The sequence below is a fragment of the Rutilus rutilus genome (genome assembly GCF_951802725.1).
Source record: "Rutilus rutilus genome assembly, chromosome: 9".
Taxonomy (NCBI): domain Eukaryota; kingdom Metazoa; phylum Chordata; class Actinopteri; order Cypriniformes; family Leuciscidae; genus Rutilus; species Rutilus rutilus.
Window position 1 is genome coordinate 17,215,528 of NC_140223.1, and position 11,297 is coordinate 17,226,824.

The 11,297-nt window shown below is 36.3% G+C and overlaps 1 protein-coding gene across 1 annotated transcript; it reads left to right on the forward strand.

Annotated features, from left to right (window-relative positions):
* The first annotated feature begins 101 nt into the window (after window positions 1-101).
* spint2 (serine peptidase inhibitor, Kunitz type, 2) lies at window positions 102-11,297 on the forward strand. Its single transcript, XM_084418082.1, has 9 exons — window positions 102-680; window positions 1,821-1,991; window positions 4,740-4,808; window positions 5,099-5,146; window positions 5,276-5,431; window positions 5,519-5,596; window positions 8,884-9,054; window positions 9,141-9,188; window positions 10,358-11,297. The coding sequence occupies exons 1-9, from the start codon at window positions 290-292 to the stop codon at window positions 10,534-10,536; spliced, it is 1,311 nt and encodes a 436-aa protein (XP_084274208.1). The 5' UTR covers window positions 102-289; the 3' UTR covers window positions 10,537-11,297.

The following is an 11,297-nucleotide window of genomic DNA, read 5'->3' on the forward strand; positions in this document are numbered from 1 at the left end:
AAATGATTTGAGTTTAGCTCAGCGGTTCTGTGACTTCTGTGGCGCTTTATGAGGATCTTTTGAAAGACAAACAGTGTGACGTCACTTAAGAGGAAGTTGTTGTTGGTTGGTTGCATTATTTCCCTGAAGAGAAGACGGACACCTGCTGCGTACGTACACACAAACGACACAGTTAAAAAATAGAGTTTGGTTTAATAGGTATGGTGATTATAGAGCTTGTCTAACTTTATTCGAGTCGCAGTCATAAACGAGAACAGCTAGGACAGGTAAGTTAGACAGGAAGTGAAGAATGGCTCAGGTGCGTTTCACAGCCTCCATCGTTGGTTTTCTCTGTTGTCTGGCGGTTCTAAACGCGTGTGAGTGGGACCCAGACACGGACGTCGAGCAGGGTCTAGATTTGAGCTCATTTGATAACGGCGCGGCTTACCTGGCTTACCTTCCGGAGATCTCGGACGAAGAGCAGTGCCAGAATGCTTGCTGTGAGAGAGAAGACTGCCAGATCGCTCTGATCGGGACTCCTGCGGACGGCAGAGCAGAATGTCGCCTGGTCAGCTGTGTGAAAGACGGCGAAGACGTGTGTGTTTTGACCCAGAGCACACAGTTCAAGGTGTACCGCAAGATCCAGGATACCGCTGACCAAAAAACCCAAAACGAGGCTGATGTTCGCTCTGTAAACACAGGTAAGTTAATATTACCAGGAAAAATAGTATTGTCTTAAAAACCAAAATTAACGATAAAATGGCATAATTAATATAGGCCTACTTATTTGAGCTATTATTAGCCTACTATAAATTAATTAAGATTACTATGTTGTTGTTTTTTTACCGTAAACTATGTAAAAATTAACATGTTAATTGTAATTGCATGTAAATTGGGGAAAGTTTAAGAATACTGGTTCAATTGGTGTCATAATGTTTTGTAATATATATATATATTCAAAAAGAAAGAGAGAAATTAATACACGTCGTTAATGTAGCAAAACTTATTTTCAAAACTTTTCAAAGATATTTTTTAACTTGACCTGGACAAAATGTGCCTTTTCATAAAAAGGTCAAAATATGTCAGGAGGGTTTTTTTTTTTTTGTCACATGACAATACAATGGCTTTCACCATACCGAAAAGTTTTTCAAATTTTAACAATATTTGAAAACTAAATTTCTTTACTGCTTTTTAAAGACTTAGCAATAAAAGATTATGCCAACTTCTTATGCCAATTTAGTGTGTTGTTATTATATCATTAGTTCATGTAGGAACTTGTTTGGCTAGGCTATTATGTTACTTTATGTAATGTACAATAAAAGGGAAGGTTTAGCATTTCATGGATAGTACATGAGGATAAGTAATATTATAATGTCTATTCATGTAGAAATTGTTAATATTGATCTATGATCATGTTCATAATTATGCTAAAGTTTGAAATAAACCTAACCCCTGAAAAACAAAGAAAATGCTGTTTAGAAAATGCTGTTTAGAAACCCTTCCCTTTTTCCGAGTAGTGTTGCAGCATTGTTGTCTAGTGGCTTGCACCTGACCAACCCGTACTTCAGGTTTTACAACCCAGCACTGTCAACAAAAGTCTTTAATAGCGTGAGGGAGGGTAAAGACACACAGACATTGCAATACCTGAATGACATATTCACTTTGGTATCATAGTAGCTATATATGTTGCAACAAGTGACAAAGTGTGGTCAGAGGTCTGCAATAATATAATGGCCAAATGCATTATGCAAGTTGAAATCTGAGAAGTACATTTCCTACAGTTAGGACAGTCAGTACATGTTCACTACTTTGAGACCATTCCTTTTCTTCTGTCTTTTTAGATCACTGCCTTCTCCCAAGTGCAGTGGGAAAATGTCGCGCTGCTTTCCCCCGATTCTATTACGATGTCACCAATCAGACCTGCAAGCAGTTTATCTATGGCGGCTGTGATGGCAATGATAATAACTTTAATACCCAGGAGGAATGTGAGGCATCCTGTAGTGGGGTGACAGGTAAATATCAGCCAATTTTTTTTTTTTTTTCAGTGTTATGCAAACCTTTATTTTGTAAAAGGTTTATTGCCTCTAATGTCTCTTTATAATTTATAATCCCAAACCTAATTGTGATGGATATACTTTGAGATATTGACCTTGTGCAACTCTCTCCCCTCTGTTATAATCTGTTTTCATAGCTTCACATACACTACTGTTAAGGTTTATTTAATGTTTGTGGAAAAAAGTCTCTCATGCTAACCAAGGCTGCATTTATTGGACCAAAACTAGAGGATAAACAGTAATATTGTGAAATATGATTACAATTTAAATGACTGTTTTCTATTTGATTTAATTTATTAATGTGATGGCAAATTAGCCATTACTCCAGTCTTCAGTGTCACATGATCCTTTAGAAATCATTCTAATATGCTAATATTAATAGGAAACATTTCTTATTATGTGAAGGTGCTTCATATTTTTGTGGAAAACATGATAAAGTTTTTTAAATTTTTTATATAAATTTAACGCACCTTCCCTGAATAAAAGTATTAGTTTCTTTTAAAACAAAAAAGCATTTGAATGGCAATGTAAAAATCAATCTGTGAAGTGCCAAAACATTAATTAACTTACTAGCTATCTCCTGTTTTGGACTTCCTGCTTTAGAGATGAGCTTTTGCGTCACGCCCTTCACATGGTATTCGTCATTGTTTAGGCATTAAAGCTGAGATGACTGTACTGTGTGTAATGTGTAATTAGTCTAGTGAAGTTCAGTGACAAAACAAATGCTTTTATGATGGACAAAGGGAATCTTTAAAGTGTGGTTTTATGTTGAGTAATTGTATTAAATTTGTACAAAACACACAGTTGATGCCAGTACATTATGATTTAAAGGATCCATGTAGTTGTTTAATCTCTACTTTAACCACTGGAGCCATTTTAAAAGGACTGGAACATTTTGGATCACTAATTTTTAAGCTACCCACAGTGTGTCGGCAGTCTAGTTAGGGTGTAGTATCCCCAAAATTGCGGCTAAATTAATGCAAATCAAGAAACACATCCTGGATTTGCATCATTTGCATCAAGGTAATGTTTGCATTTGGCTTGCATTGGCCCCCAGAGGAAATGCAGAGAAATTTAGTGTATTGAAAGAAAAACATTCAGTTTTTTTAGTTTAAATCTTGACACACTGGTATGTGAGGCCCAGTTTTGTAATGTATCCCATTACAATCAATGTAAAAGTCACTTGGAACAGTTTTAGAGCATATCAGTCTATGATCTGGCATGTCTGTGGTGACGAAAACAGAGGTTACGACAAGGAGACCAAAATATGAGCTTTGGAAAACCATACAACTTTTATTACAGCCTTTCTCCAGTGAGAGTGGGCACAAATCAAGTACCCACATTGTAGTTTGTGGTTGGCTATGTGCTGAGTTGGTTTATGTCCTGCTATATTTCAATGGTGTTGAGTTGACTTGCATTTAGTAGTAATCTGTAGTAGAGTTCAGCCTGGTAACTTGTCATGGGGCCTGTATTATTAAATTATTCTCAAAGCAAAGTGTATACCTTACCCTAATTTTACAGGCTCAAAGTCAGTTAGGTCAGTTCTTTTTCACATTTTGATGAGACACAGAACAACTTCAGTGAGTTTGAGTGGGCTATGCTGAATCTCTTAACAAATGGACACTCTGGTTACTCTGGGTTGTTGAATAACCGGTTGAATTACCTGTTCTCAACAAGGACATGACAAACGCGTTAGTTGTCACCATGTTTTTTTCTGGTGCCTCTTCCCTCTTTCTGAATGAGTGATCTATCTTCACATATTCACTAAGACTGGGGGTAGGAAAGAGGAAAGGAAAGGCTTTTTAATGTTCTTTAAGGGCTCATTGTGCTTTGTGCCTGCTTTATCTGAGTGACCCTTTGTGATCCGTGGAATTGCCACATTTTGTTGAGTCGAGATGATGTTTAAAAGGAAAAAGATGCCATCTGCTTTCAATAGAGATGCTTAGATCCTATTATTGTCATCAGGAAATCATACAAAGAATTTTATTTACAACATTCTGGGCTGTTTTGTGTTATGCAACGACATTGTGCGTGTTTGTATGTGTGTGGCCCTGTGTTTGTGTGTGGGTGTGATGCAGATTGTGCAACTAATATATTTTTATAGAACATTCCTTACTATGAATTTTCCCCATGGAAAAGTTGAGTTTAGTTTGGTACTTCGTTACTGAATTACACTACCGTTCAAACATTTGTTGTCAGTCATTTTTTTATAAAGAAAATGATTCTCTTAATCAGCAAGAATCCATTAAATTGATCGGAAGTGACAGTAAAGACATTTATAATCTTACAAACGATTTACGCTGAGAAAATGCTGCAATGAAATGCTGTTCTTCTTTACATCCTGAACATTTTTTAGCATGATTTCCACAAAAATATCAACTATTTTCAACATAGATGATAATAAGAAATGTTTCTTGAGCAGCCAATTAACATATTCAAATTATTTCTCAAGGATCATGTGACACTGAAGAATGAAGTAATGCTGAAAATTCTGATTTTCATCACAGGAATAAATTACATTTTAAAATATGTTGAAACCGAAAACTGAATTGTAATAATCTTTCACAATATTACTGCTGTTACTGTCTTGTTGAGTATAAGATACTTTTTTCAAAAACAATACAAAATCTTACTGGCACCAAACCTGTATGTCTCTTGTTCAGAAATATAGCACAGTTATTTAAATTGTCTTTCTGCTCTCTTCAGGTTCTGTGCTTACAGACTCCCATTCTGTCGCTCAACGCAGCAGAATGTCCATACCTGAGAACAACAATGGTAATCAAATCCATCTTCATATTTTTGCTATCCCACATTTTATTACTGTAAACATTTCTTTGTTTTGGTTCCCGTCAGCTATTAACACATGCATTTACTACAAAGTGTTGTTAATTAGCACACCAATTAGTCTTAAGTACTAATGATTTACAATTAAAATTAATACTGAGACCGTATTCACTTGAAAATGGAAACAGTAGACATTTGGTTTTAGTTTAGTTTCCATTTTACCAGGTATACATGTAACAAATAAAACTTTGTACTTAAGTATTCTGTGTCGTCCTCCTCAGATGTTGAAACCAAGGCTCTTCCAGAGATGACACTAGAGGACTTCCAAGGTATTTTATAATTTTTGTTTACTATGTAAAGAAAATGAGTTTGTAGTGGTTTTGTCCACATCTTTGAGTAGAGTACAGTTGTACACCATTGGTTCTAGCGTCTTCTTACCATCTGTCTTGCCGTATCAGACAAGTGTCTGGCTGACGCACAGACCGGACGCTGCAGAGCCTCCATTAAACGCTATCACTACAACAATGGCACCTGTCAACGTTTCACCTATGGAGGCTGCGGTGGCAACCAGAACAATTATGAAACTGAGGAAACATGCATGACGACCTGCACAGGTACTATTGTGTGCGACTTTTAATTTCCTGATCAGCCTTCATCCCTATAAATCACTATAAAATTATAACTATGTGTTTGCATCCCAGTGAGGCTCATTCCCGGCAACCAGAAGGCAGCTGTCGTTCCCTCTACTCCTATCCCTAACAGCATCCCCGGCTTTGAAGGTAAAATGGCAAAAGGTTCTATCAGATTATAAATCGGCTGTCCTGAATTTCTCTATTTCAAGCGTATCACTAGTGATGCAATAATGAATGTTTATAACACATTGGCTGCGGAGGAACCCAATTTGGGTTTAGAGTTTATCAGAAAAAAACATCAAGAAAGGTGTTGAATAGGCTACCTGACTTTTTTTCTGATTTCTCCAAAATAATGAATTATGACGTAATCTCTTTCTTTCTTTTGGTCATTAATTTTTATTTTTTCTCTTAAATGTTTGATGACTTTGGCAGCCTTTTTGGAACTAGATTTTAGTGCCTATGCACAATGTTCTTGTTTTTAGGATATGTGGTAATTCCTTGTACGCTGGTTCTGTGAGCTCTTAGAGCAACTATTTTGCACACATCTCATTTGGGGAGGTGCTTCAGCCCGTGGGGGTGGGGTGGGGGGGGGGGTGGGCGGTATGTCGTGGGGCACACATGGGGTTGTATCAGATGTAAGTTTAAGTTTTGTTTTGCAGTCAGATGTTTTTATTTTATTTTAAAATGCTGTTCCATGTTGTCACCTAGGTTGGCATATTAATCATATAGCTGATTAACATTTTGTTTTATGATATGACTCATGTCTCATCCTAGATCGTCACCATTGTCCAATTGGGTGATTTATAAATTTGTTAGTTTTAATTGTAAAGGTCTTAATAATCCTATTAAATGAAGCAAAGTACTACATCATCTGTCCCGTTTAGATGCTCATATAGCCTATTTACAGGAGACCCACCATGGGGCAAATGTTTCAATCTTCATTTCCTGCTATTCTCCTACATAAAGCTATTCCATTTGTACACTCGAAGGTGCTCTCTGATTCCTCTGGTAGATTTGTCATCATAACCGGGCAAATGTATAATGTAAATATTGTTGTAGCTAATGTTTATGCCCCTAACTGGGATGACAAATCTTTTTTCAAACAGTTCTTTTCAAACACATTCAGATTTATCCTCCCTTTACCTAATTCTTTGAGGCGACTTTAATTGCTGGCTTAACCCACAGCTGGATTGCTTCTCCTCTAACTTTTCTCCTTTGTCAAAATCCTCTAAAGTAATCCAATTATTTAGGAAAGAATTCTCTGTCTCTGATGCTTGGTGATTTCTCAATCCCAATCCCTCTAGCCGGCATTATTGTTTTTTTTCTACCACATTTATCATACTTTCACACGTGTTGATTATTTTTTGGTGGACAACAGACTTCTTCCAAATGTGGCTGACTGCAGATATGAAGCTATTGTTCTTGCTGACCATGCTCCAATTTGTTTGAACATTCATTTTAAAAAGCTTTATTAAGTCACGCACCCCATGGCGGTGTGAAACGACAACATATTTCTCAGCAAATAGATTTTTTTTTTTAATTAGTGTGAACAAAACTCCAGATGTCTCTGCTGCTGTTTTGTGGGAAAGTCTTAAAGCCGATATTTGGGGGGAAATCATTTCATGTACGAGAGAAAACTGAGATTGAAAAGTTTTCTACATTGGCGAAGCGAATATCTCAGCTTGATAATTTATATGCCACATCCCCGTCCCCAGATATATAAAGAGCGCCTGTCTTTACAATCAGAGTTTGATATTCTTATGACTCAGCGCACCACTGAACTTCTGCCTAGAACAAGGTCTACCTATTTTGAACATGGCGATAAAGCTAGTAGACTGCTTGCACACCATTTACGAAAGGCAGCTTCTTCCAGTCAAATCCCTCAGATCCAAACTGACTCAGGTATTACTACCAATCGTTTTAAGATTAATTCTGTATTCAAAGAATTATATATGTCCTTGTACTCATCTGAACTGACTTCTAACTCTTCCAGCTTTGATTACTTTTTCAATAGCTTGAACAGTCGTCTTCGGAGGAATTAGTTGAGGCAATTAGTATTGAAGATCTTTATGCAGCTGTTTCTTCCTTACAGTCTGGGAAAAGTCCAGGACCAGATGGGTACCCGGTTGAGTTCTATAAAGTGTTTTGGCAGAAACCTTTCCCCCTGTTATTGGATATATTTAATGAATCTCTCAAAAAAGGCCTTTCCCTTAGACTCTCAATCAGGCCTCTATTTCACTTCTTTTGGAAAAAAGACCAGTACCCATTGGACTGTACTTCTTTCCGTCCGATTAGTTTGCTAAATGTAGATTTCAAACTTTTATCAAAACTGCTGGCTTTAAGACACGCTCTTTCGTCTATTATTTCATTAGACCAAACAGGATTTATTAGGAATCGTCACTCATTTTCTAATCTCAGTTAGCTTTTTAATACAATTTACAATCCCTCTCATGCTAATACAGATGAAGCAATTTCATTGAATGCAGAGAAAGCGTTTGATAGAGTGGATTGGAATTATTTATTTTATAAAGTTTATTTCATGGATTAAGTTGCTTTATTCTTCCCCAATGGCCTCAGTAAGGACAAACAACATTCAATGTGATTATTTTGTATTATTTCGCTCTACGAGTCAAGGATGTCCCTTAAGCCCTCTTTTATTGGTCCTCGCTGCAGAACATGAAATCCAGGGGGAGGAGTCGGATCCAGATCCAACTCCTCCCACCTTACATATACCTAAACCTACCCATCTCCACCCCCTGATCCCTAAACCCACCCCTAAACCTACCCATCTCCACCCCTTAATCCCTAAACCCACCCCTAAACCTACCCATCTCCACCCCTTAATCCCTAAACCCACCCCTAAACCTACCCATCTCCACCCCCGATCCCTAAACCCACCCCTAAACCTACCCATCTCCACCCCTTATATCTGGATCCAACTCCACCCCCTGGATCTCGTGTACTGCATTGAGGTGCTACTGCTTTTATTTGCAGTTGCCATTAAACCTCTTTCTTTCGCCCTTCGATCTAACTCTTGTATTACAGCCATAGTTAAAAATCATTTTGAGGTAAAAGTTCCTTTATATAAGGTAATATTTTACTACTTTGTTTCTAATTTGTCATTGTCTGTTCCTGCTGCCCTGGCCACTCTTCAGTCATTTGGCCAAATCTCCTGTAATAAATTAAATGTAGTAATATTTACCATTAATACATTAGCAAAGAATTTTCCTCTGTGAGAAGTTTTTTCTTTTCTTTGTTTTAGTATTTGGTGCTTTTCTTAAAAAAAAAGTAAAAAAAAAAAAAATATATATATATATATATATATATATATATACATTGTATATATCTACCCTTTTGTCACTGTTTACAAATTACATTAAATAAACCAGAAAAAAACATTAACTTATCATTCTTCCTCCTGTAACTCAATACAGAAGCCTGTGCTGTGCCATCCGAGTCCGGCCCATGCCGTGCAAGCTTCCGTATGTATTACTTTGAGGCCGGCACTCAGTCTTGTAAGACCTTCATCTATGGAGGCTGCCAGGGAAACCTAAACCGTTATGGTAGTGAGGAAGAGTGCATGTCAGCTTGCCACGGGAAAGACGGTAAGAGTACAGAAATTCTGCTTCCTGTTGTATGTATTTGCCTTTGCTTTGCTGGTGGCTTATGTTGTTGTGCTTCTTTTATATAGGGAGGATGGATGAACATGGACATCACAAACGTGGCCGCTGGACTCCAGGTGAGGCATTGTTGAACACCTGAAAGTACTCAAAATTATTTTAATTAATTATCATAATTAGTTCAAATTAATTATATATATGAATTAATTATAATTTACATACACATATTTCTAATTCAAATAAATACAAATACAATTATTTTGACCTTTCTATTCATCAAATAATCCTGAAATCAAACATATCATGGTTTCTACAAAAATACGAAGCAGCATAAGGAATGCATGATAAGAAATGTTTCTTGAGCAGCAAATCATATTAGAATGAATTCTGAAGGATCATGTGACACTGAAGACTAGAATAATGAAGCTGACAATTCAGGTTTGCCATCAGAGGCAAAAAATATATTCAAATGGAAAACGGTTATTTAAAATTGTAACAATATTTCACAATATTACTATTTTTACTGTTTTTGATCAAATGACAGCATTTGTACCAGAAAAATCATACCAACCCTAAAATGTTCATATATTTATTGTAAGTATAATGTGTAATTCATGCACCAGACAGACACATTTTTATTAACTTTAATACATTTTTACATTATTTATTGGTTTTTGCCAATTTTTATTCATATTGCATATTTTACCTGCAAAATTTAAAAAGTGTCTCCTTGTTGGCAGAGGCTATTAACACAAACTCCGCCCACTATTGTCTGTTTGAGCCAGACAAATCCCACCCATAACAGGATCAGTGGTGTTAAGAGTAAGGCGGGTGGCGTTTGCTTTTGACGTGACCAAGCCCGAGTTCGAATCCGCCTTTTACCAAACTCATTCTTCTTCCTTTTCCCATCACAAATCAGCTCGGAGTAGCATTTATTGTAAACAAAAAAATTAAGAAAATATTCGCCTAACGTGTTTTTAATAGTGGGAATAAATGTTTAACCGATAGGGTTAGAGGTAGGTGTAGAGGAGGGCTTTAGGTCCCGATAAGGCAACATCCATTTATGATTTTAATATAATCATATACACTGAATATGTTGTTGTTATTGTACACTGTTTTAAAATATACTACAATATACTGAGGTGCAAATAGTATCTGCCACTCTCTAAAAACTATTTACACTTAGTGCAAAGAAATTACTTTTTGTTGCTATTTACACTTAATGTAAATAGCATCTATTGCTGTTTACTTTGTGCCCAAAATTTGACATATCTTGTGTCTCTTCCAGCCTTCTTCCTAGTGGCCACCCTGGCCATCATGTCTGCCCTACTTCTGGTAGGTTTGATCCTGATCGCAGTGCGCAGAAACTCCCAAAATAGGTTCATCATATTGGATGATAAGGAGGAGTTACTGCCTGAAGAGGAGCAGGTGTCTTATGAGAAGATGCCCGAAGTGGTTTCGAACTAAAGCCGGATGCCTTTCAGTGTCTGGTACAAACTCCCATCTCATGACACTCCAACATTCAGATCAATTAAAACCACTGAGAATTAAAGGTCCAATTTGAGTACATTTTGTAAAATGTTCCAAATTATCAACACAAGAACATAATACATATCAATACACAAAGTGCAAATTTCTCACACATATGAGGAACCAGTTTAGAATAACATGTATGTTTCATGGTTTTTTAAATGGGATATTCTACACTTTTTGTTTCATTCTAAAAGTGGGAGATATTGTACTATACTTCGGTGAGTTGGTTGAAATACTTCTGTTACCTTCTTTGTCTTATGTCACTTTTTATGGTTATTATACACATGAGGTTAATCAGCTTTCAGGGATATATTTATCACAACCATAATGACAAAGAATATGATTAATAATGGAGTGGTTTCCCATAAACTGTTTTGACTTCACTTACATGTTTATGTCAGTATACATTTATACATAAGAATAATTAATTGATGATTTTTTAAATTTAATTTTATTGGCTTATAACACTCGTTGCACATTTTGTCTCTAGATTTCATTAGTGAGAATGATTCTATGGAAGTCAACATATATGTGTAGCAACTTCCGACTTTTGATGATGCTTGCTTACAACTGAATGCCTTTTAACTGACCTGTAACTGTTTTAATTCATACCAGCCTATACCAATTGTTTTTTTTGTTTTTTTTTTATTGTTATTTTCAAATCTTAAACAATAAAGATACATTTATTCATTTTA

Bases quoted from the DNA above. Each gene is read 5' to 3' on its own strand.
- spint2 (XM_084418082.1), top strand. From the start codon at position 290: ATGGCTCAGGTGCGTTTCACAGCCTCCATCGTTGGTTTTCTCTGTTGT. The intron at 5,432-5,518 runs GTACTATTGTGT...TTTGCATCCCAG, and splicing joins ATGCATGACGACCTGCACAG to TGAGGCTCATTCCCGGCAAC. The intron at 5,597-8,883 runs GTAAAATGGCAA...AACTCAATACAG, and splicing joins CAGCATCCCCGGCTTTGAAG to AAGCCTGTGCTGTGCCATCC.